The following is a 27,754-nucleotide window of genomic DNA, read 5'->3' as shown; positions in this document are numbered from 1 at the left end:
ACGAAGAATAACTTTTGCTAACCGCTGTTTCTTTGGGCTCAGAAAGCAATTGAGTTGCAAAACCCTCTCTCGAGGGAACAAAGTGTCGCTTTATAAGACCCTCATAATCCCCGTCCTTTAATACGGTGCAGAAGCATTTACTATGACAAAAGCGGATGAGAGCACCTTGCGTCGTTTTGAGAGAAAAGTTCTTCGTGGCATCTACGGTCCCGTATGCATCGAAGGGGAGTGGAGGAGAAGATGGAACGACGAGCTGTACGTGCTGTACAGCGACGTAGACTTAGCCAGAAGGGTAAAAGTCCAACGACTAAGATGGGTGGGTAACGTAGAGCGCATGGAAACCAATGCTTCGCCCCGGAAAGCCTTCGAATCCGCACTCACACCCACAGGACAGCCCAGTAGAGGAAGACCGCGGATCTGGTGGCGCGCAAAAGTGGAAGGTGACCTCACCCAACTTGGAGCGCGAAACTGGAGACATCTAGCTAGGGACCGACCTAGATGGAGAAGTTTGTTGGGTGAGGCCCTAGTTTACACAGGATTGTAGCGCCACCCTAAGTAAGGTGGTCTATCAGAAATGAAATTTGAGAGGATGTGTTCGGAGATTCTGAGACAAATGAAATCGTTAACTACCAAGAACTTACTGACTTAAAAAGCTATAACAATAATTTAAAAACTTACCTATTTATATCGAAGGCGTTTAAACAATAACCTGGTGGCACTTTGGAAACATGCCGGCAATCATCGTTTAATGTAGGAGAATGTACGAATATTGGTGCTTCTGAACGATTGTACAACCAAACGCCATCTGCTTCCTGACTAAGAGTAATACCTACAGTAAAGAAAAGTAAAATTTACTTTGTTTAATTAAACTTCTTTATTAATTTTATATAATTTACCTAAACCAATTTTTTGTCTTGTTTTTTGCACAGAACTTGATGTTGCTGTGAACTTTTTGTCGGCCAAATCTTTTAAACACATTCCACCGCTGCCTTCTGAATAGATATTAACTGTGGAGTTTTTAGCCTCATACCGGTCGCCAACACGTTGCGCCAATTCCCAATAGGCTATTTGGCACCATGTTGGAGATGTCGATGAGTGATCTGTAAGCAAATAAAATAAATACAAATTAAATTCAACATTTCTTCAACATCTAAATCTTTTAACATCTCAATTAAATAAATCATCAAATTAGTAGCAGACGTGTCAAATTCATATACAAAAATATCAGTACAAGTTATGTATACGCCCAAGTGTCCTCGTGCATAAATTATTACTTTATGATGACACTAATCGTCAAAAGATGTTCAAATGGTAGACATGTGCATTCAAGAGGACGCAAGCGTCCACAGGTTTTTCTCAAAACCCACCTCTGTCTATCAACTCCTTCTCTCACCTCTCCGTGGTGAACATCGGATGCCTAGTACCTCTCCTTATCTAGAGGGCAGCGGAGGAATTCCCTAGATGGAATCAACGGTGGCGTCTAAGATGGCTATTATTCGGAGCCCAGGCCAATAAGGAGCGGTTTTATCCGGCTCCCCGTCCCTGGAGTTATACTAAGGATCTGAACCTGTTATTTGGATGTGGCTTCGTCATTGGAGCCAGACTTAGGCAAGAAGTCTTGAGCTATAGGTTCATCAATGAGGCTAAATTCGGCAACATGAGCCTGATATGCGCACACGCCCCCACAGAAGACAAAGATGACAACACCAAAAATATGTTCTTCGAGCTCTTTGACATATAAGCAGTGTCCTAGCTCCGATATTAAAATTGTTCTGGGCGATTTTAATGCCAAGCTAGGAAGGGAAGACATCTTTGGTCGAATAATCAGGAAAAACAGCCTGTACGACAACACTTCGGACAACGGATTCAGGCTCATAGATTTTGTTGCGGGACGAAACTTCATGGTAGCCAGTACGCGTTTTCCACACCTCAACATCCACAAAGGAACTTGGAGATCTCCAGATTAATCTACCGTCAACCAGATTGACCATATTGCGATCGACCCCAGACACATCCTAACTTTCCGAGGAGCTAACATCGACTCGGACCACTAGCACTTTGGGTTTCCAGACCCAAGGCAAAACAGGGAGGTGCTGGGAGAGACGATGTCGAACGGGTACAATCGCAAGAGATCACCAAGTCCTTTTCCGACCGAGGGCATGAGAAACTAAATTCACATTTACATCAACTTAGAACCGAAGGCTGCAAAGACTAAAGGGGAAACATCATAGTGGAACCGCAGTCAATGCTGAGTATATGGAATTACCACTTCTGCAGATTGTATAACGGCGACGACAAACCGAATTCCGCTGTCAGGCAAGATGATCCGTTCAACATAGACGACGAAAGCCAACAATCCCGTCTTCCCGACTTAGACGAAGTAAAGATTGCCATATCTAAGGTGAAGTCTAATAAAGCCGCTGGAGCGGATGGCTTGAATGCCGAACTCTTCAAAGGAGCTGGAGACAAGTTGGTTAGGAGCATGCACCAACTTATCTATAAGATATGGTCGGAACAAAGCATGCTCGATGAATGGAACCTCAGCATTGTTTGCCCGATCCTGAAAAAAAGGAGACCCTCTAAACTGCACCAACTATAGAGGAATCAGAATAGAGCCATGTCTAGTCTTGGAATCCCTGCCAAACTCGTCCGTTTGTGCAGGATGACCATGGGGACCAACTTAACAGAACCTTTCGATGTCAAAAAAGGTTTTAGACAAGGTGATGCGATGTCATGTGATTTTTTTAACATCGTACTTGAAAGAATAGTACAGAGCTCACACGTCAACACTAGAGGAACTATCTTTCGTCTACCTAGGCTCCGCTGTAAGCACAGACAACAACACCAGCGCTAAGATCAAACGAAGAATAACTCTTGCTAACCGCTGTTGCTTTGGGCTATGAAAGCAATTGAGTGGTAAAGTCCTCTCTCGAAGGACCGAAGTGTCGCAGTGACGGTGCAGGTGCATTGACTATGACAAAAGCGGATGAAAGCACCATGGGTCGGTTCGATAGAAAAGTTGTACGTGTGATCTACGGTCCAGTATGCATCGAAGGGGATTGAAGGAGAAGATGGGATGAAGAGCTGTACGGGCTGTACAGCGACGTAGACTTAGCCAGATGGGTAAAAGTCCAACGACTAAGATGGCTGGGTCACGTAGAGCGTATGGAATCAATGCTCCGGCCCGGAACGTCTTGGAATCCACACCCACAGGACAGCGCAGTAGAGGTGTGTGTTCAATGTTCAAAGCATCGATTCTTTTGCGGCAATTTTCGACCACTTTTTGACACATATTGGGCGATATCTCAGTCATGACTTGACTAGTGACAAGTGCTCAAACACTTAAAGGTTTATCTGCATACACATGGTCTTTCGCGTAGCCCCACAAAAAAACGTCAACCGGTATCAAATCGCAAATCGGAAATATCTCTTGCAATAAAGCCATATCCAAATTATGTGGCATGTTGAACCGTCAACAACTTAGTTTGACAGATGTCGAACTCAAACTCTATAAGCCGTTATAAATATGTCTCTATTACACAAATTTTGGAAAATTAGGACAGTTTTGACAATAAATTTGACATTCTTTAACCAAACAAGACTTTTTTATGAGATTTTTCTTCAAGTGCTGTTATTTTGACCAGCTATAAAATTTCTTTTTCTAAAAGGTTAACAACTTATTAACTGTTGTATAACATCTCCTTTCCATGACGTGTTACCTCAAAATTAAGAATTGTTTCTATTATATTTTGGCCATTGCTGTATAATTTATAGTTCCCAGACAAAACCCTTCTCCCTTTCTAAATAAGTCATCAAATTAGTATAGAAAATGTGTTAAATTGACAAGAAAAAAAAACTATCAATACAAAAAATACGTATACACCCAAATGCCGAAACACATAAATCTTTATTTTAAGATACCACACATCAGCGAAAATGTGTTAAGCCCTTAAAATAACGAACACATCATGAATGTGTAGTAATTTCTCTTCCCCAATATTGTCGCACAGGAAATCACTTGCCTACCTTCCTATAAAAAGGGTATTGTACCCTACAAACGAGCTTTTTCTATACACACCTCAAAAAAGGCGTTTGCATTGGGAGGAGTACTTAAAAACCCGATCACATCAAGGCCAGTTTCAAGTGAGTTTCAAAAACCCAACAGCAACAACAACGAAAATCAAGTGAAACCCATTCACATTTGTTTCCATAATATACAAAAAGATGAACTCTACCATAATTCATCATAAGCACACACGACACGAAGCAGCTAAAGCAAAAACCAGACGCTTTTATGTTCGAGTTAATGCGCCGATAGCATGTCTCTTCGTGTGTCATGGAAAAAGAGAGCGGCGGGTGTGTTGTGTGTGCGATTGCGATTGAGGTTTATACCCCGATTACACTTACTTCACGAGAAAAAATTAAAAAAAAAAAACTATACAGACCGAAACCACCTCAAAAACTCCCGCGTATAAAATGCACGCACGCATACCAACAAAAAAATAAAATCCAATTACACAAACAAATTGAGCTAGTATGGCAGGCGCCATGCAATTTTGGTGCCGCCGCCGTCGTCGTCGTCTAGTCAGTGGGCCGTCGGCGTCGGCAGCGAGGCGCTATAAAATAAATTGCTTAAAAGCACAAAAAAAAAAGAAAAATTAAATATAATTTGAAATATTTTTATGTTTTGTTGTTGGTACGAGTATATTTTGTTATTAATTTCGTGTTTGGTATATTTATTTTAAATATCTTTGGTCTTCGTTCTTGTGGTTCCACCTTGTTATTTTTCTTTCTTAAAGTTTATTTATGTTATTTATTATTACTATTTTTTTTTTCTCTCAGTTCATTTTGCAAATTTATATTTTTCTTTTCGTGTTATTTTATTGAATCCTCATTATAGGTGCGGAAAGAAAAAGAGAAAATTGGAAGTAGTTTGGTTGGTTTCTCTTCTTTGTGTATATAGTATCTTATAGGTGGCGCCACCGGTGGATTATAGCAAACACGTTAATAAAACTCAGCGCCGCCGTGTAAATATTTACTGTCTGCATTATAAAGGTGAATAATGTATGTAGATATACATATGTTTGTGTATTTACATAAGAAGCACCCTTGATTAAGACTACACTTCGAGGTGTATGATAGGGTGTTTTTTTGTTATGAGTAGTTTTAGTGAAAAATTTTCACAAGGGCATTTGTATGTTCGGTTTCGAGAGGTGGACAATCTTATTCTAATATGGTCTTTGATATCGTAATCTTTCCCATTGACTCACTAAACAACAGTTATTGGTGATTTTATAGCAGTTAGGTTACACTTAAACGTTGACTTGACATCTGTCAAAAAATTAATTTTTAATAAGAACACCTTCATTTATTATAGAAAGTAGAAACAAACGGATGACAGCTGTCAAATAGTCAGTGTTGCAAATTTAATTTCTCTCTATGACATTCAGTAAAATTCTCAAACTTATTTGTACCCTATTCTCAATCCATAAAGTTTGCTAATAAATGCGAAATGTATTATGGCACAAAGTAATTATAGTTTGGCGCCGGTAAGCTTAAAGGATATAATACCGGCTATCTTCTATAAAGTAAATATACAAATAATAAGAATACATTTTTATGGCTAGTTTGTTTATGTTTCCGTTATTTATTTGTTTACATTAAAATTCAGGTAAATTTTCATTTTGCAACTAACAAAGTTTGTCTTATATTTTATTTATTTAACTTTTCTGCTGGTTTTTGTTGTTATGGCTATTATTGCCTGCGTAAGGAAATTTATTGATACTAATTTATATAATGTAAACTTTTCCGATGTTTAATTTATTTCTTGATTTTATAGGAGAAATTTATTTGATACAAAATAATGAAAAAGTGCAGTTTTACTCGTGTGTTACATAACAAAAATGTCATAATTTATATTATATTTTAAAACAGTCTGTCATTTGTCTTTCTTTTAGGGTGTAAACAACTTACTGAAGTGACACATGACGAGAGTCAAAAAACATATTTGTGAAAAAAAAAACATGGCGTTAAGTTTTGACAACTAACCAAATTTTTATAATATTGAGGAAGGAATTTATTTCAGGTGTATTTCTTTTCCTTTCAATCATCTTTCAAATTTCATTTTCCTGTTTTGTCAAAATATCTTTTCAAATCAAGTGAGTTACGCTCGATCAAGTTTTGCCAGATTCAACACCGCAACTTAAATTGAAAAACGTTTTTTTTTTTTAATCTAAATCAACATTTACTTCAGCTTGTTTAGACCACACATACATTATAAAACAAAACGTCATCTTTGTCGACAGCAAATCATATCAAATTAGATTTTAACTTGTCAACTTTTAAGTAAAAAATAATTAATATTTGTTTGTATCAGAAAAAAACTGGTCTAAATTTGAGATTTTTGACAGATGACAGCTGCTGTCCTTTTGTTGAGTATTAATTCTTGTTTATATGAATAATGATTTCAGTGAAAGAGTCATAATTTATATATGTATACATGTATGTATGTATTAATAAAAGTTATGGTTGCAAGTACATATTATATTTTCAGTGTGGTCTAATAACAAGACGTTCGGCCGTTCAAATAAACCCCACTCACACTCTAATTGACAGATTTTATATATTGAAGCTTTCCAGATGGTCGAATTCAATCTCTTTTCTCAACATACTTTCCTATAAATTCAAAACTTTTGTAATCCAAAAACAGCTTCTATATATTTTGACATTTCTATAAGTTTCACTTTGACGTGCTGCATATGATTATTATCTTTTCAAACTATTTACACTGTGCCATTTTTCTTGCTATGCTTTTTCCTTTCTTTCTTTCTCAGTGATTGCATTTCCAACTTGCAACCATATTAATGAAAATAATAACAATAAACATCATCTTTATATTTAGCCATGAAAATCACGTATTTAAAGTCTAATTTGCAAATACGTTGGCGGCATAAAGTTATTATTACCATCACTTTATTTTTATTCTTAATGCCTATTTATTTATCATTATATTTTGTTTGACTGTCATTCTTGCTGTTGCCCTTCCCTGTTGTTTATGTATAATATACTTATAGTTTTTTTTTCCTTCTCCCATAAATTGTTTGGATACATTTTTGCCGTCGAATTACGTCGCGTCGCTCGTGTCGTTGAATTTGGCATTTTGTTTCTGTATCGTTGGTTAGCCGAATGGCGGCCATCTTCAAGTTCATAATATATAATTGTGTCTCTCGGTGACATTTTCACTTTGAATAAGCAAGCGGTGTACATGTACTACGAGTTTGTACAACTATTCCCATAGAGAAAACCGTGAAATATATGCGCTCTAGAAATTAATAGCTCAAGAGGACAGTTTTAAAATATTTTAACTAGAAGTATGCTGCGATTATAAACCCATTAAGAAGTATTTAAAAAAAAAATCTCCTAGTGTGAATGTGTCGAGCTTAAACGTCAAATACACAAGCTGTATTACTTGTTTGTTTGGCTTTGGCTGGGTGCTAAAAGTTGCTCTGGCTTAATAAATGATTATTGCTTTAAGCATTTTGCCCAACACCTGACCGATATTTTATTTTTTCGATGTTTTACCTACCAAAATAAGAGAAAAAATAATTATTTAAATAACAGCTAAAAAGCATTTAACGACAATATTTTTGGCGCCACTCATTACGTAAGTGAAGACCTCCAAACAGGGCGCGTCAGCGTCAGTCAACACCATACACAAATTTTGTTCGGAACTTAATGTTTTTTTTTTTTATTTGTTGTGTTGCTTTTGGCAAATTGGAAACGATTTGTTTATTTATGCCATTAGCAAATGTGTGCTAGCAATCAATATAAGAGAATATATAAGAAAAAAGAATAAAGATCAAGGCAGAGAGACGAAAAAGAACTCGATTTTATTTCACACTAAACTAAAATAAGAGATATTATTATAAGTTGTAGATAGAAATACATTATAACTTTTATAGATAAGAATTTGTTTATATAAAAAATAAATGATCATTAATAAATTAAATAACAATCTTTGTGATTGTCAGATACATACGAAACAGCATTTTAATTACTTGTTCTCCTTAAGAAATGTGACATCTGATAAATTCAAGATGCAAAACGTCATTGTAGGTTAGGTACCTAACCTACCAGGGAGATGTAGAGATGGAAATATGAACGTTTAGAATTGGAACTTAAAAAGATTCAATTGACAAGTTGATGAAAAATATATATAAATTGCTCGAAATGAATGTGAGCTTGAATCCAAGTAGGTGTGTGGTATTTTTCTCATCTTTGTTTTTATTTTGTTTTAAATTGTCAAATTGAAAATACTCGTTTATTTACTCTTGCGCCGTGAAGTTAATTTAGATCCATATCATGACATTTTCTTAACTTTTTTTTAGTGAGATCCTTTTTGTACTTTAGACTTTGATCGGACTGACAATGACAGGTGTGACAGAGTTGCCATAATGTAAGTAGAAAAAAAAATGCTTTTAAGATAAAAAAAATGGCGTGAAGTTTTCTTGAACGCACCCAAAAGCCCATTTTCTAGTTATGTCATTCATGGATGAGGCTCGTTGACGTTTAAAATTTAAATTCAATTCCAAAGTTCATACATTAATCTCATTCCTACGTGAAGTTAATTTAGATTCATATCATGACATTTTCTTAACTTTTTTCATGAGATCCTTTTTGTACTTTAGACTTTGATCGGACTGAGAATGACAGATGTGACAGATTTGCCATAATGGTAGTAGAAAAAAAGAATGCATTTAAGATAAAGAAAATGGCGTAAAGTTTTCTTGAACGCACCCAAAAGCCCATATTCTAGTTATGTCATTCATGGATAAGGCTCGTTGACGTTTAAATTCCAAGGTTCATAAATTAAACTCAATCCTACGTGAAGTTAATTTGGATTCATATCATGACATTTTCTTAACTTTTGTTAGTGAGATCCTTTTTGTACTTTAGACTTTGATCGGGCTGACAATGACTGGTGTGACAGAGGTTTCAATGTAAAAAAGAAAAAATAATGCATTTAAGATTTAGAAAATGGCGAAAAGTTTTCTTGAACGCACCCAAAAGCCCATATTCTAGTTATGTCATTCATGGATGACGCTCGTTAACGTTTAAATTCAATTTCAAGGTTCATACATTAATCTCATTCCTACGTGAAGTTAATTTAGATTCATATCATGACATTTTCTTAACTTTTGTTAGTGAGATCCTTTTTGTACTTTAGACTTTCATCGGGCTGACAATGACAGGTGCGACAGAGTTGCCAATGTGAAAAGAAAAAAATGCATTTAGGTTATAGAAAATGGCAAAAATTTTTCTTGAACGCACTCAAAAGCCCATATTGTAGTTATGTCATTCATGTATAAGGCTCGTTGACGTTTAAATTCAATTCCAAGGTTCATACATTAATCTCATTCCTACGTGAAGTTAATTTAGATTCATATCATGACAGTTTCTTAACTTTTGTTAGTGAGATCCTTTTTGTACTTTAGACTTTGATCGGACTGACAATGACAGTTGTGACAGAGTTGCCAATGTAAAAAGAAAAAAAATGCATTTAAGATATAGAAAATGGCAAACAGTTTTCTTGAACGCACCCAAAAGCCCATATTCTAGTTATGTCATTTATAGATGAAGCTCGTTGACGTTTAAATTCAATTCCAAGGTTCATACATTAATCTCATTCCTACTTGATCGTTGAAAAATGTTAAAGAAGTGTGATAGAAATTTAAATACTATCAAGCCATTAGTTAGATCGATATAAAATAATGAGACGTCAAAATGATTTGCTTTAGAGAGAGTCAGATAAACGAGAACCCTCAAGAAAAGATAAACATACGTCAGATAGTATCATTAAAGTGATTGATATTTGTTTACTAATTTTTATTTGTTTTTAAAGTTTTCAAGTATGTGTTGCACTCTTATAAATAAGAGTAAACACTAAAAAATAATATAAAATTACTAACAAAACGAAGTTTAACTCATTAACCAATCGATTTACTGGATAAGATGCGGTTTAATAATTAAAACCTAGTTTCGCTGACTCCATTGATATGTGTTTGCAAACAAATGTCAAATATTAAGATCAAGGCAGTGAAATACACATACATACACACACAAAACTTTCATAAACCAAGTTGAGTACAAAGCTTTATGAACTAAGCCGCGTTCTTTTTTAACGTTATTCAAACCTCAGTAATTACAATTCTTTTTAAACTATCTGCTATTATGTCTGTCTGTCTAAAAAAAAAATGGCTTGAACGCAAAATCTACAGTGCGAAATAAGTTTTTTTTTTTCTAGATGGCGTATTATGCGAATGATATTGAAGTTTCTTATTTTATTTGCGGTGGCGGCACTGACGCGTCGTCGTTGTCGTTACCAATAGTCATGACAATATGATGCCGCCGCACTCGTCCGTGACTTTAATGAACCACTAAACCACCGCCACCCAACAAAATATTCATTTTATTACTACGTGATGTGACGCAGATGCTCAAAGCCATCGTTGTAGACTGATGGTGTAGAGTTGGTATGGCAGCGCCGCTAGCCGAGCTGCGGTACGAAGGCGGCAATGGCGCGGCGTTATTCCATAAGTTTTACCCCACCAAACTCAGCTTAGAACCATCACATTCTCACATGCAGCACCACACCACACCACACTAAACAACATAAAATAATGCATCACCGTCATTGCTGCCGCAAAATATTTTAGTGCGCGACAACAGATCTTCACATAGCGCCTATCCGAGCATAATTTTTATTTCGCATTTAAATTTAAAATGCATATCGAAAAACCACAAGACTGTGAGTACAGGACCACGGCGGCGGTGGAGTACGTATATAGAAACGCGGATAGGCATTGGAGGCCTTTGTAGTTAGACATTGGAACTTGAAGTACGTACACAATGTTGACACTACCGCCCTTTTTATTGATATCGCTTGAGGCAATCAAGAAAAATACAGAGAAAGGGAGAGAGAGGAACAAATGGAAACAAAAAATAAAATTGCAACTTTGTATAAAGTTAGGTTGTACTCGTACGATGACGAAGACTATTGTTTTATTGTCTTTAAACGAAAAACAAATTTAAAAGGCTTTAACTTTAGTGACATGACGCTTAAACTTTATATCATAATAAATTACCGTGAATAGCATAATTATAATTTATACATTTCCATGATCTTCTTAGCCAAGTTTTACATCTTGAAATAATTATTTTAAATGTCTTTTCTTTCGAGATATGACAAGATCTCGCCGTTGTCCTTGACAATGCTGCTTCAAAAATGTCATTTACTGGTATACATATTTCTTAAGTTGCCAACGCCGAAAGTTTCACGAAACTCTAAAAGTCAAAAGTCTCCAACACTCTTTAAACAGGCCGACAGATAAATTGAAAGGTAAACTTCATTTAAATAACTTAAATAAGAAAATCAGGCCAAAATTTAAGAAATGTCAATTTTCAAGCGCTCCTGGAAAGACAAACACAAGAAAATAGAGAAGTCTCAAATAATCTTCTTCAATTCCTTCCAATGTGATAGTTGTCAGTTTGACAAATCTTCAACAATTCAGTTTGTGGTTAAACTTAAATAAGAAAACCAGGACAAAATTTAAGAAATGTCAATTTTCAAGCGCTCCTGGAAAGACAAACAGAAGAAAATAGAGAAGTCTCAAATAATCTTCTTCAATTCCTTCCATTGTGATAGTTGTCAGTTTGACAAATCTTCAACAATTCAGTTTGTGGTTATCCAATTTTTTTGCCCTCTTCAAGTTCAAATTGATATCTTTTTAATTATCAGCATATGACAACTTAAACTACTGACAGCCGGTGCAGTTCGATTAAACAAATGTCAGCTTTTTTGAACTACACATATGAATACACCTGATGTTAAAGCGGAAAGAAATGATCAAATGTCAAAGTGGGTGCCTAACTGCTTAGTCAGGGCAACAAAACGCTTATTGCCACTTGACTCCACTGAATAATTTCTTGTTGTCAGCAGTGACGACAATAAAGTAGTCAACAACACGCCAGCCGCCGCCGCCACCGCCAGCAACCAACAACGTACCTACCTACAACAGCAATAGCGATGTCGTCGTTATTGACGCCAATCTTACCCATCTTGGTGTGATCATCATCACGTTCGCCAATAAATTTTGCTTACACATTAGATTGGCCGCGTGCACAAGCAACTATATAACCGACTAAAAAGTAAATATAAAAAAAAACTACATTATCAATTGATTTAAACAAAAATAACACGATCTCCAAAAGTGTGATGAGACGACACGCTCATTCACTCTTCGAGCAAAATAAGGGGCAAGCAACTATTGATATACTCGTAGTCAGTCTCGGGGTTATAAGAGAGGGATAGCTGCGTAGCGCAACTTGCAATTGTGGCGTCAAATAGCACTTAGCATAGCACGCGGAAGCTTCAGAAATACACATTAATTGCCTGGCTCCATCGACTTTTCCGTTTCCTTTCTTTTCTACACCACTGGCTACGAAATGGCAACGTCCAGTCCAACAAATGAACCAAAAATGTACATACGTACATTCGTTGGATGAAACGAAAAGTTTTCGTAAATTTTTGTATTTTATAGCGCTTCAAATGTCAGTTGATCATAAATAAGTGGATGTTTTCCCGGTCTTATTCCCATATTCACAAAGGAATTATAATCTTACGGGAGCACAAAAACAACTATTTTTTCCGCCATTGATTGTCGCCGGCAACGCGAACGACAGCAGTAGCACCGACGACAACGGCAACGCACGATGAAACGAGAATGACAGCTAGTTATTCTAATCGAGGCTTATTGTCTGTTTTATGGTTACAAAACCATTTTTCCTTCCATTTTCAAATGTATGGTTATCTGATGACGATGACCGAACCGAACCGACCATCACAATTCATTATCAATGTGTTGTGTTTTTGTTGTGTGTTGCCTTGTGTGACACTCGCTACAAAAATACAAATACGAATAGCTACTTCAAAAGAAAAAATAATATAAGACTAAACGTCAAAAATTCATAAGTGTGTGCGTGCCATAATGCGATGGTGGCTTTGGCGACGCGAGCGCGACCGCGACGGGCCGTTGTCGACACATTGTCGCACTAAATGCAATTATTTATAACTTTTCACGAAAGTGATAGAGCGCGGAAAAGAGGAGATACTAGTGGAGAATGGCGGCGCGGTGGCGATGCGATGGCGAGAGAGAGAGTTATTTAGGTGGCGCCTGTTTATCATTATTAATATTAGTATGTGTCATATATTTTATGATTATTATTGCTACTTTGAGGTCATTTGAATACAACAAAATATATGCATAAATCAAGAAGCCAGTTGTTAAGAAAAAATAATATAAAATGAATATAGATTTCAATTTCTTTTATGTGTTGTATTTTTTCCGTCGTCTCCCGCAACCGCCAATATATCGTTATAAATTTTGAATCATTATGGCAAAAGCGAAACGAAGCGCAGAGCACAGGCATTAATAAGGGAGGTTAGAGATCAGATTAGGTTAAGTTGATTTTTTATTTTATTATTATTGTTTCTATAATAAAAACCTACCTTTTTAATCTCTCTTACACGTCGTTTGTGTATATTTAAATCAGTTTTGAGAAATTGAAGAAAATTAATTAAAAAGGAAACGTCATGCTGCGGTGAATTTCAAAGAATCAAACTGATGTCTTGCCGAGGAGCTTTGATCATTTGCCGAATGCCGATGAGATATTATTTGTATTTATTTTAGAAAACAATACATTTGCACATTGAATATAAGAGTAGATGTGCATGACTTGTGTATACACAAAAGTATTTGTTAGATCACTATATACATTTTGAGGTTCAAAAATTTATAGCACAGAGTTGTTTAAATTTCTCAAAGCATTCTTGCTCTCATTGGTGCAATTTTACTAAGCTGATAACGATTCCTTAGTATGTTTCCCTTATGTCATTTTTGACAAGAATTGTATGACCAATAAATAAAAAAAGAAAGAAATGTCAAAGTCAATACAACCCTTCAATTTTTTTTCGAATTAAGAAGGTGTGTAAGTGTTGATGACGTAAGGATTCTTCTACACTTTTATTTTGACAGAAAAAAAGGATTCCTAATATTGGTTGGGAAAATTCATAACAAAAGAAAAAGATCTTCTTAAATGCAGATTATAGGAAGTGCCATCATGCAGATGTGAAGATGAACATATTCATATTCGTTAAGTTACTCTTTCACACACTGGATTTTTTAGCATTCACCTAGCCTGTTTTACTTTTCTTCATAATTATATAGCACAGACTTGTTTAAATTTCTCAAAGCATTCTTGCTTTCATTGGTGCAATTTTACTAGTGTCATTTTTGACAAGAATTACATGACAAATAAATATAGTAGAGATCTTCTTAAATGCAGATTATAGGAAGTGCCATAAGGCAGATGTGAAGATGAACATATTCATATTCGTTAAGTAACTCTTTCACACACTGGATTTTTTGGCATTCACCAAAATATTGAGGTGACATTAGTTGGATGGACAAATCAAAACAAAAATTAGAGATCTTTTTGAATGCAAATTATAGGAAGTGTCATAATGCAAATGTAAAGATGAACATATTCATATTCGTGAAGTGGATTTTGATTGTATGGCATTCACCTATCCCGTTTTACTTTTCTTCATAATTAAGGTACATTTTTTACTTCATTCATTCATGAGACCTGAAATTTGTTTCCCATAAAAAAGTCAAAAAGTGAATCAAATATTTTTTAGAAATGAGATACTGCAGAAGAATAAAGAAATGATTAATTTTTTTCTTTTATCATAAGAAGAACTGTTATTTTGTGTGGTAAGCTAACAACTCAAACTAAAAAGTTTTGTTTCTTTCAGAATTGGGAGATCAGCGCTTCTTCACTTATCAATACTTTTTTTCTTTCTTTCATTATTTATCCCAGCTGTCACTTTTAATCACTTCTGACATTTACACCTTTAATGTGTGTACAGTGATGTCACGAAGTTCTATGTTTAAAATGTACGAGACTGTCAGTTTGGGTTATATTGGAATCTAACTTGAAAATATCAAAAATACAATTGCACTTTGTTTAAAGTACTGTTAATTATTAAGCAAAAAAAAGAAAATGATTTAATATGCTATAATTCAGGCTAATTCATGTCTATACACTACCCATAAACAAGCAATTAAATGATCTCAATCTTGTTTTCAACTAATCAATGAGCTCATTAATTGAATAATCGACTATTTAAACTAATCAGCAATCGGTGAATTCCAGGCATAAAATAATTAACCAATCAAATTAACAATAAACAAAAACTAAACTAACCCCCTAAATTACCATGATATAATATAGTTACCATAAAATCTAAACAACCAAATCATGAACCATAAAATATAAATTTAAACCAGAAACAATATAACAACGGAATCTTATTACTCCCCTATTCTACTCTTCATATTTTCATGAATGTATATTGTATGCGTGTACATAATCAATTTCACTTTAAACAATAACAATTTTTTGTTGCTCTTTTCATGCACAAAACGTCCACACACGGACACAAATCATAATTTGCAACAGTTAGCAAAAACAAAATAGTGTGACTACCTACACTTTTTTATAGCATTTAGCTATAAAGCTAAGATTATAGGAGCTAAGACTAGAGTGAGATGTATTTTCTTATATTTATAAAAAGAAAACAACATAAACTTTAGAAATAATTGTATTGATCTTAGCGCTATCTAGCGCCATTAAGGCGTCGACAGAGACGAACTGCGAACGGCATCGTCCTCTCCTTATACTTGTTTATTATTATTACTACTTTTGTATTTGTGTTTTTTTTTTATATTTTATAGCATGCCATCCTATCACTAATCAAGAAGAGGCAGTTTTTATAGGAAAGAACAAACAAAAAAAAAAACAAAGAAGAAAATAGCGATACGGCCACCACGCAAAGGTCTTATTACTATTACAGCATTCTCTAAAAATAGACAGACTATACTAGCGCCAATGTTACCGTTGTAGTAGTAGTTAGTTAGCTATACTAAACGTATAGGTGGCGTGTTTTTCTTTATAAATGTTCTTCATCTGAGAAGAATAATTTTTAATTAGTCCCGGTCAGTATTTTATAATTTTTAATTTTCGTTTTGTTTTGGTTTTATAGCAACATTCGCTGGTAAGCTACGAGCAATATTTGGTAATCCAAGTAAGAAGATATATTCCTATAAAATAGATATGAGATCGTTGATTAGATAAGCACTTGGTCGGAAGTAATATAGATGGTTAAATACTTCCATTATGCGTTTGTATCTCTGCTTCATCCAAATGTGATGAGTGTGAGTTTCGCTTTAGTCTTTAGACAAGAGAAACAGACAACACTGAACAGTGAACACACGACACCGTTTAAAAGATCTGTTTGATTCAGTGTGTGAATGGACGGTAGTAGTCATGCCAGTTTAGTATTTATGGCTTATTAATTTCAAGGTGTTCGTATGGATGGCGCCGTTTGATTACTGTTTTAATTAGCTTTGGCAACATGTTCAATTTATCAGTACAAAAATAGATGCGCGACGATAAGAGATAATGGATTCAATATAAGTATAATGTGACGATAAAGATTATGACACATATGGCTAAAAGTCATGTAAAACAATTGCTAAAATATAAAGGACTGATAGTGCAAACACACCCCAAAACATTGGAATTTTTGTTTTGCTTGCTAAAGACATTTTAACCAATAAATTACTGACCACGAGAACAATTATTATTGAACTATAAAAATTGTATTTTTTATTTAATTAAATATATTATCAAAAGATGCGATAAAAAACATCGATAACAAAATTGCCTACGTGTCGAAATACATGTAAATTTATACAATATTAGTTTTTATTCTTTGGTTTTGAACTGAATTTTGCAAACCAAATAAGTATGGCATTGGTTTGGTATAAATTTAGATAGAAAATCTAAATAATGTGTCTCGCTTTGGTTATTGTTATTATGGCATATTACTTAAGTGATAGGCTGCGAGTCGTTGTCAGATAAGATATGAGAACACGCTGACGATTTTTCTGTTATCGCATTTTATATCGATGATTAAAGAGTAGCAAAAGAAGATTATAGCATTTGATTGGTTAAATTACCTACTAAAGAAGAATATTATGGAATTCTCTGAAAACTATATTATTTTGAGATAATTGTAGAAAATATGAAAATGTTTAGTTGGTATCATTTTTGTCTTGGTAGAAATGACAGATGACAGATAGATTGATTGGGCAAGTCAAACAAATGAATAATGGTGTGTTTACATCGGTTGCATTAGCGTTAACGTAACGGACGTAACAAAGCTTTACAAATTCTTCTTGAATAATTCTTTATGATCTAATTTGTTGATGTATTCCAAATGAAAACAATAAAAACAAACCGACATGAGACGATCAAGTTTAGGTTTAATTTTGTAGGTTTCATTAAGTCGAAAATTATAAATTTCAATGGAATTAACTTAACTTATTTTCCCATCGCACTTATAAAAACAATGGATATTATGGGTACAAATTATCTTTTCATTTAAATTGTCTCTACTGGCGCCAGGTCAATTATAAAATATTATTCAACAATAACATTTAGTTTAGTACTTGTGCAACTAAGCGTGACTATATTCATACATGACCGAGTTTTTTTTCATTTCATTTAATTTAATTTTATTTATTTGTGTGACTTCCCATTGTTAAGAGAAATACAAATTAAAAAACGCGTGAGTGTTAATAATTCTAGTTAAAATTGTTTGTATTACTGTCTGCTACATTAAATGATGAATTTCTTTAAATTAAGATAGTGAAAAAGTTGCCATTGATACATTTCAGATTCTTTATTTCATTTTCTTTTAATTTTGCAGCAACGTTTTATATACGGCGACATTAATGGCTGAATCACAAACACGCTTCAGCTTCGGCTTCACCTGATGTTTACGAGTTCAGCCATAGGAATTCAATGCATGCTATCACAATAGAGCTTCGACCTCACGTTTCGTTTGACAATCGTTAAGAAAAGAACGTAATGTAACGTAATGTGACTCAAAACGAAAGCTCTAGTTCAATTATCTGAACATTTTCTTTGTCTGACAGCTCAACAGCTGTTTGATTCAGTTTGGTAGATAGAAAAGATTTTACCCTTCATAGCACCAAGAGGAATGTTAACAATTTTTGCAAGTGAGCTATGAAGGGCCGATCCTTGCCTGGCTAGCTCGTTAGCCCGTTAATTTCCCACGAAATCAGGGTGACACCGAGGTTAATATTCAGGCTCGCAAGCTCATCGCGATATTGCTGGACCAATTTAGATGAGGATATGGCCGAGTTAATGGCTTTGACAGCTACCTGACTCTCTGTAAAGATAGCCACATTTCAGTTTTGGTTTGGGCTTTGTAATTTCACTGAATTTCGTCCAGTCAGTTCTTTTGAGATTTCTATAAGGCGGAGGGTTTTTCAACTTAATTTGAAAAAGAATCCACTTGTGGTCCGAAGACGAATTCAAAGGGGAAACTCTCCAATTCTCCACTAATAAATTACGGTTGTTTACTAAAGTAACATCAAGCACATCCTCCCACGTTAGTTACGAGTTCAGCCTTAAGAATTCAATGCATGCTATCACAATTAAGCTTCGACCTCACGTTTCGTTTGACAATCGTAAGAAAAAGAACAAAATGTAACGTAATGTGACTCCGAACGGAAACTCTAGTTCAATTATCTGAACATTTACTTTGTCTGACAGCTCAGCAGCTGTAAAAAAATGTCAACAAACAAAATATTTGCTCTTTGGAGGGATGAAATAATAGAAATATCATTCAAATCAACCTCGAAGCAGGCCCATTGTAAGGTAGACGAAGCCGAAGCTGAAGCGTGTTTGTGATTCAGCCATTAAGGACTATACACATGAAAGAGTATTAGCTATTTCATTGCCAAAATAAGAGAAATTTAAGAAAACAAATTGTTGTTAGTGATTTGCAATCAGATTATAAGGAACTGTCAAACTCAATTCGTGTTCCACATACGATCCACACATAACCAAAAAAAAATATTAACGCGCGTCTTTACATCCAAAAAATAAAATGTAGCCTTTGTTGGACAGCGACGAATTGAATTACCCTTTTCACCATATTTTCCTCAGCCATGATCTTTCACACAAAAAACAAAACAAGAGTGGTATAATTTTGAGGCTAAGTTGCGGGCGAACAATTTAATCGTTCCAGTGTGGATAGTAGTGGAACGTGAACAGTGTTTGACAGTTCGTACCAACAGCATTGCAATTCGATACTATCAAATTGTTTTTACGAAATTGTCTTCTTTTAAAGAACAAAATGCAAATTTTCTTAGAATTTAAATGTGTTTTTGTTTGAAGTTAACTTTTTGAAATCTGTAAAATCAGTTTTGTTCGTCCATTCGTTCATTCATTGTTCGCTGTCATGTGCAAGGCCCTTAAGTATGAATCGTATTTACATTCTGAATAATTAAAGATTTTATTTGGGATTGAGAAAAATTAAGCAATAAATAAAATAAAAACAAATAGACAGTAAAAAATTGATAAAAATTCCAAAGAACTGACGCAGATTCTATTTACCAGAGATACAATCTTTGTTTAGTACAAATAGCTCGCTTATAAAATGCCAAGCGGATTAAAATAGTTCTTAAGCATGTTTATATTTATTTTAAAACAAATCACTTGTCTTGATGTTTAATTAAGTTAAAGTCATGTTATTTGAACAATATAAATTATTGCCAGTAAGTGTAAAAAGATATTTTTTTAAAAAAAGTTAACAAAATCCCATAAGAAAATATGTATATGCAGGAAGGCGCCTCCACTTTATATTATGTCAAAGTTGCAGTCAGACGTGTTTTCGATGAAGTAGCAATTCCGGTATTGTTTCAATGACTTGATTTTCATTTCACTAAGAGTTGTTGTATCGTGAGTTTCTTGTTGGCGTAAGTGATTGCCTTTAGCACATGGCATCTAAATGAACGTAATTAATGAGTTGTATGTCTAGCACATTTTGAATTTACTATAATTTCTGTGTATACGATACGAAAAAAAGTAGTCACTACTTAGTGTATATAGTATATATTTGAAGGAGCACATTTAAGGAATGTTAGAAAACACATTCACTTGACAACATCTCAGGTTTGACGTTTGACTCACAATCGCAGTTGAATTTTTAACAAGTTGCCCCTGTTTGGTTCTCATTGTTTTAAGTATGGCTCTTTTTATATCAAAACATGTGTGGCGTGTTCTTTGCTTTGGAAAAACCAGCATCTGATTATACATGGGTTGCCAGAAAAAAAAAAATTAGTTAAGTAAATAGTAGCGAGAAATGAAAGTATTTTATACGTTGCAACAGCTTAAGTGGCGAGAAATAGTGGTGGTTTCATGGCTTCGTTAACAAAATTTGGCAACAATTGTTTTAATTTTTTTCCAGTGACTTTTGCTATAAAATAACAACAACATCAAAATAATAAGTGACATTACTCGTAACGTATGTGAGTCGTTAGAAAATTAAAGATTATGACATTTGTGTCCTGTCAATGTCTTTTTTTCTTTATTTATTGAATAATGATTTGGAATCCAGACATTTTCATATTCCATTTTAAAAAACTAAATGGCAGAGCCGAATAATTTTTCAAAAAACACTGATTGAAATAAAATATCAAGACAAATCTCTTCAATATGTCAAAAATCCCAACACAACGAAGGACGTCTATCCTATAAAATTAATCTGCATAATATTTTATTTTGCATTATATTTAAAGTTCATTTCTACTTAAGACACTCTTCGCTTCTATGGCCAACACCATCAAAGACAAGCTAAAAATATCAATGAATTTATACAAACAGAAAACTTGTTCTAATATAAACATGGCTTTAATGAGATCACACAAACAAAAAATTATTACTTTAAGGGTGTGGCTATACTTTATCTCATTAATTTAACATTTTTCAATCAAAAAAAAAAAAAAAAAAACTAAGAACCTCACCAACAACTAGAATAAAATAAAGGGATAAAATTCAAAACGAGACGTAATATACAGTAAATAAAATGTTAAACATCTAAAAGCTGATTGAATAAATTATAATTTTTAAACACAACCAATACGATCCACATTTTATAGGTATAGGTAGATTATGTGGGCCGGTTGACGCATAAAATCAAACGATACCGAAAAATGATGATGAAGGAATACAAAACAATAAAATCACTAAATTGGGTACATTGTTATCAAAGTCATTCGATCCGTTTAGGAGCGTCTTAATAAATAGCTTTTATGTTATTCAAAATAAAGAAGACAACAAAAACATAGCCAAACATCTAAACGCCAACAATCCAACCAAAAAAAAAAATAAAGCCTATTTATATCGCGTCGTCAGAACAACACGTGTTCCACACTCATCTATACATTCACTCGCCTACATGAATAAATTTATCCGACTAAAACGTTCGTTGGTCCAAATACGGGCAACAATTTGACCATTTTTCTATCAGTTTTTTGTTTTAACCTTTTTACTATTTTGTATTCCAGATGTTTACCTTTCGAGGAATACAAATTATGTTTACTGCGCTACGATAAAAGATTTGTTTAAAGTGTGTGGAACTAAGAGACTTGTTTTGTAGCACCTATCTGATTTTGATTATTATTATAGCTAACACATTCGCCGTTGAGTGGCGCTTAGCACAAAAGAAAGAGACTCAAAAGCTATTAAAATACTCCCACTCTTTTATTTTTTTCGGCTCTGAATTCAATATGGTTCAAAAGACTTGAAACGTCAAAATTCTTTTGTGTGGATTTCAACTTGTGTTGTGACGTATTGGACTGCATTTTATGGAATGCAATCTTTCTACCCACCATTTTTAAACGAAGATCAGTTAGACATACAAATGTAACTTGTGCCTTAGCTGGTTTTGTTCTATTCTACCTTCAAAGAATTGAAAAATATGTAACGCAAAATAATATGAGTCCAGTCATGAACCCGCATAAGCACAACACTTAATAAATCGATTAAAATAATCAATGAGTAGATATGGACGTATACACTATAAAGGTGCTGCCAAATACCTGCTACTAACCACCATTAAACTCTGGTGATGGCGGCCGGTCATACTTTAAAAATTCTATACAAAAAATAAAAAAAACTCCATAAGCTCGTAGATAGTAAAGTACAAGTATTTAATGTTGGCGCGTCGCGTCGGATGGCTATAAAAAAGTTGCTCTCTCTATAGACTTATAGCTTAACTTATAGCTAGCGGTGTATTTTTGTAGCACAGTGGCGGCGGCATTCCGGCGCCAAAGAAAATACTTTTATCTACAGCCATACACGCTATATTTTTGTAGATATTATGTGCATATCTTTTCGATACAACCAACTGGGTGGTGCTGACTGCTGGTGCTGGTTGCTTGGTTGTTGCTGGTATTATCGCCGCCACCACCGCGCAGCGCCGCGACGTTTTACGGTTGAAAGCTAAAGCTACAATATCAAGTAATAATCGTAACACACTATTTGAACAAATAAAAAAAAAAGAAAAACAAAGTTATTGAACATACACAGTCATACACAAAACACACCACACGTTGGGATATTCGAGTGAACGACAGAGGTGTGCTTGTGGCATGGCGCTGCTGGCTTTGGCTGGTCGAGTCAACTCAACTCGACACGTTGTTGGGTTCTAGGTACTTGAAAAATCCACAAACGAACGAACGGCCTTCAAAACGAATAATGCGGTTGGGTTGAACAGCTAAGTACAACAGAGATTCCTACCTTCTATGTATACAAAAGTGCATTGTGAAAATACAAAAATGCATTACCTTAGATATTTATGCGAAAATAATAAAATAAAAGCCCTTCCAATTTTATTGCGATAACCTTTTATCGTCGAGTCTTTGTTTTTTAATAGGTATTAACTTGTTCAAAATTAACCTTTTAACTAAGTCCGTGTTTATTAAATTAATAAAATAAAAAATGCAGAATAACTCACCTTCGCCGTTAGTGGTGAATGATTCTGGAATTTGAACTCGTCGACCAGTGGTGGTACTGCTGACTGTGGATAGACCTCCGTCTTTTAGGTTTTCGCTTGGAGCACGGTCTGAAAACATAAAGTAGGAAGAAACATTACTTAAGGTTTACTTTTTGATCATATACAATTTAATTGTCAAATACAGAGATTTGTCCATAAGCCGTACTACGCGAATGTGAAATGTTTTACCACACCCTGCCTCCTCTTAATGTCTTTACAATCAGAATTTGTAAACCATTTCTTTTTTTCCTGATACTCACACTCTGTCTTTAACGTGCCAAGTGAATCATGCGACACCAATTTATTTTATTTAAGAATACTTTCAGGAATTATTTACAGCACTTGTGCAATATTTCTGTGGTCAATTGGATAGACAAACGACTTTTAGAATATTTAAAATCACAAATTGCGAAATAAAACTATTCTTTCACATTTAAAAGAAAAGAGCAACCCGATAATTGTCAATAATAAACAAGGTAGTCCAAGATTCGAGTACATATTTAAAATAATTTCGCATGCACAAGACTATTTAGTAATCCTAAAAATATCTACTTATGTGCACGGAGCCTAAATCAACCATAGATTAATTATAAAAGGTATTGTTGATTGAAATCAGATTGTGAGGAACTGTCAAACTCAACTGTTCAACTCTCGTTGAAAATACGATCCACACTTTAACGAATATTCGTTAATTCTTTGGTCGGTTGTCGCTTTTATGTAAATAAACGGTGATTTTTTAAGAGCTTGAGAACTTTTTTAAAAAAAAACGCATAAAATTTGCAAAATCTCATCGATTCTTTATTTGAAACGTTAGATTGGTCCATGACATTTACTTTTTGAAGATAATTTCATGTAAATGTTAACCGCGGCTGCGTCTTAGGTGGCCCATTCGGAAAGTCCAATTTTGGGTAACTTTTTCGAGCATTTCGGCCGGAATAGCCCGAATTTCTTCGGAAATGTTGTCTTCCAAAGCTGGAATAGTTGCTGGCTTATTTGTGTAGACTTTAGACTTGACGTAGCCCCACAAAAAATAGTCTAAAGGCGTCAAATCGCATGATCTTGGTGGCCAACTTACCGGTCCATTCCTTGAGATGAATTGTTCTCCGAAGTTTTCCCTCAAAATGGCCATAGAATCGCGAGCTGTGTGGCATGTAGCGCCATCTTGTTGAAACCACATGTCAACCAAGTTCAGTTCTTCCATTTTTGGCAACAAAAAGTTTGTTAGCATTGAACGATAGCGATCGCCATTCACCGTAACGTTGCGTCCAACAGCATCTTTGAAAAAATACGGTCCAATGATTCCACCAGCGTACAAACCACACCAAACAGTGCATTTTTCGGGATGCATGGGCAGTTCTTGAACGGCTCCTGGTTGCTCTTCACTCCAAATGCGGCAATTTTGCTTATTTACGTAGCCATTCAACCAGAAATGAGCCTCATCGCTGAACAAAATTTGTCGATAAAAAAGCGGATTTTCTGCCAACTTTTCTAGGGCCCATTCACTGAAAATTCGACGTTGTGGCAGATCGTTCAGCTTCAGTTCTTGCACGAGCTGTATTTTATACGGTTTTACACCAAGATCTTTGCGTAAAATCTTCCATGTGGTCGAATAACACAAACCCAATTGCTGCGAACGGCGACGAATCGACATTTCACGGTCTTCAGCAACACTCTCAGAAACAGACGCAATATTCTCTTCTGTACGCACTGTACGCATTCGTGTGGTTGGTTTAATGTCCAATAAAGTATACTGAGTGCGAAACTTGGTCACAATCGCATTAATTGTTTGCTCACTTGGTCGATTATGTAGACCATAAATCGGACGTAAAGCGCGAAACACATTTCGAACCGAACACTGATTTTGGTAATAAAATTCAATGATTTGCAAGCGTTGATCGTTAGTAAGTCTATTCATGATGAAATGTCAAAGCATACTGAGCAGCTTTCTCTTTGACACCATGTCTGAAATCCCGCGTGATCTGTCAAATACTAATGCATGAAAATCCTAACCTCAAAAAAATCACCCTTTAGTCCTTAAAGCATCCTGCACATGAGCTACTAACTGCGAACTGTGGATGTTCGCATATTTTGAATTTTCTTTCACATGAGCTTTATTTCTCTTATAATTACCCTTTTCAACAAACAAAACAGGAGTGGTATAAATTTGAGGTTAAGTTGAGCGAGAACAATTTATTCGTTGGAGTGTGGATGGTATGTGCAACGCGAATAGAGTTTGACAGTTCGTAGCAACCAAACGGCAATTCGTTAGTACCAAATTGTTTTTACAAAATTTTCTTGTTTTAAAGAACAAAATGCAAATTTTATTATCCTTACATAATTGTCAATTAATTGTTTCTTATAATTTAAATGTGTTTTTGTTTGAAATTGACTTTTTTAAATGTGTAAAATCACGTTTGTTCATCCATTCGTTCATTCATGTGCAAGGCCCTTGAATCATCTCTTCGCTTTAACTTGCAGGCAAAACAATATGGCTGCCGTGGACTTATATCTTCATATGGAGTGCTTGTTGGTTGAAACACTTTCCACTTTACTGGAAGTGACAAGTGTCATAGCAACATTTACACGAAGAGATTTGTCATACGGTTTTATAGTTATTTCTCGTATTAGCATGTTAATAGAATTATGAATTGAAATATTTATTAAAAATCATAAACATTGATATATTTGCATAAGAAAAATAACTAAAATAAAAAGGTCAGAAAGGCTAATACTCATCAAACGTGTTAATGGTGATTTTTATTGCTATTTAATTTTTAAATAAAAGCAGAATACATTCTTCATAAACTCATTTCGACACACTTGACAATTATAAATCGGCTGTCTAGCCAAAGATGATTAAAGTGGGCATCGATTTTGATTAGTTCCGAAAAAAAACGTTTCTTATCTCATTTCACCTTCGATCTCCACGACGACGAACGTAGCCAACCGTGGCGTCGTTTCTCGTCTTCATAGTCGTCGACAGCAAACATTGTCTCGTGCGTCAAATGACATTGATCAAACGACAAAATAATAAAAAAAAAAAAAAAACTAACTAAGTGCGATCGTACGCAGTACGATATTTTTAAAAACATCGATAAGTACACTATTATACAAAACAAAAACATAGTGTTTATATTTGGCGCCACTAACCAGAACTACATATACACATGGCGTCGTTTTATTTTCGAAAATTAGTTCGGTATTTGGTTTGAATTCATCGCCAATTTCACTTTATTTTTCTTCCCTCTTTTCACGAGTTGATTCGTTTCCTTTTTATATTCGCGATATTCATACGCAACTGCATATAAATCTTATTGGGAATTTAAAAAAGTTTTTAATCGAATAGAATCTAAACCAGGAATTACATTTCGAAAATTCGAATTTAATTTTTCTATTTCGAAAACGATTAGTCAGTGTGATGAGATGTATAGGAGATTGCTTATTTTTTTGATTTTGTTTTTTTTTTAAATCAACACAAAAATTATTGTGTTCAAAGGCAAATCCACACAGAACATTCCACAAATCAATAAAAAACATTGTGGCAGCAGCTGCTTAAGTCGGCGGCGCGGCGGCGCCAGAATTCTTCACAAATTAACTAAGTGGATGTAGGTTTATTATTATTATTATTATTATTTTTTTTTAATTCAACGCCCGACGACGAATGTCGTGGACAAGTTTTGTTGCTCTTCTTCTGCTGATGGCGTTGCTGGTCTCTGTATTAAGTGTGGGGTATCATGAAGGCGAAATCAAGATTTGAAGAAAAGGTGCGGCGCAGAGTGGTGAGAGTAGTGGCGAATACATACAAAAAATAACCTATAAATTCAACGAGGAAAACTAGAAGATAAGTGAATAGTTTTATATTTATTCACGATACACTTGTCTGATTACAGAAGTGAGGCTAAGTAGAATTAAGCGTTTTGTATTCGAGACAAAAACACCTGTTATGCAGTTTTTGAATTTTTAAAAATGTATTTTTTAGTTGTAGTTAAGAAAATCTTACACTTGTAAATGCATTTCAAAAATAATCAAACATACCTTCGGGTTTCAGTCTGTCCATTACTGATTGCTGATAAGGCGGAGGTGCAGCTTCTGAAAATAGAATTAAGAAATAATTTAAGAACATGGTTTTACAAAGTTTTTGATATAGAAAGTTGAGGTGTGGATCGTATGTGGAACGCAAATTGAGTTTGACAGTTCGTTACAATCAAACTTCATTTTAATGTGTCAACACAATTTTCCTGATTTCAGTGTATCTACCTCAATTTAATTTGAACCCGTATCAATTTAAATAGCATATGAAATCTGTTAACTTACTTGAAAGGCAAACAACAACGATATGAAACTCCGAATTTCAGAGATTTATGACATCAATATTTAACAATAAGACTACGCAATTAAATTTCTAATAATGATGTAACACATACTTTTATTTTCCGGAAGGCAATTAAAAAGAATTTTCTATAATTTTTTAATTGTTCTTATTAAAAACAATAAAAACAAACCACTTCACCTTGCATACTTCACTAAATAATCTTTTGAAAAAGTCTAGATATGTTATTGTGCCAAAGGCAAACTACTCATTTAAGTATAATAATTTTGTTTTTTTAGCATGGTTTGGTTTTTACAAATAAAATTAACGATTAGTTGTTAAATTTTTAAATGTTTCAAAAAGATAGAAAAATATGTCATAAAGTGTAT

General features: G+C 34.5%; 1 protein-coding gene across 2 annotated transcripts in view; it reads right to left on the bottom strand.

Moving 5' to 3' along the window:
* Positions 1–27,754, bottom strand: part of LOC129943441 (uncharacterized) — a 56,788-nt gene that overhangs the window by 3,173 nt on the left and 25,861 nt on the right. For both annotated transcript variants that reach the window (XR_008781247.1, XM_056052888.1), the window contains exons 3-6: positions 27,092–27,145; positions 23,018–23,125; positions 897–1,100; positions 679–829 (exon numbers count right to left, since the gene is read on the bottom strand). Coding sequence is in view for 1 of the 2 variants with exons in the window: in XM_056052888.1 (XP_055908863.1) it covers positions 679–829; positions 897–1,100; positions 23,018–23,125; positions 27,092–27,145 (517 nt within the window). In the remaining variant the exon portion in view is untranslated. The remainder of the gene's footprint in view (positions 1–678; positions 830–896; positions 1,101–23,017; positions 23,126–27,091; positions 27,146–27,754) is intronic.

Source organism: Eupeodes corollae, chromosome 1, assembly GCF_945859685.1.
Source record: "Eupeodes corollae chromosome 1, idEupCoro1.1, whole genome shotgun sequence".
NCBI lineage: Eukaryota > Metazoa > Arthropoda > Insecta > Diptera > Syrphidae > Eupeodes > Eupeodes corollae.
This window is presented reverse-complemented; position numbering and strand designations above follow the sequence as displayed.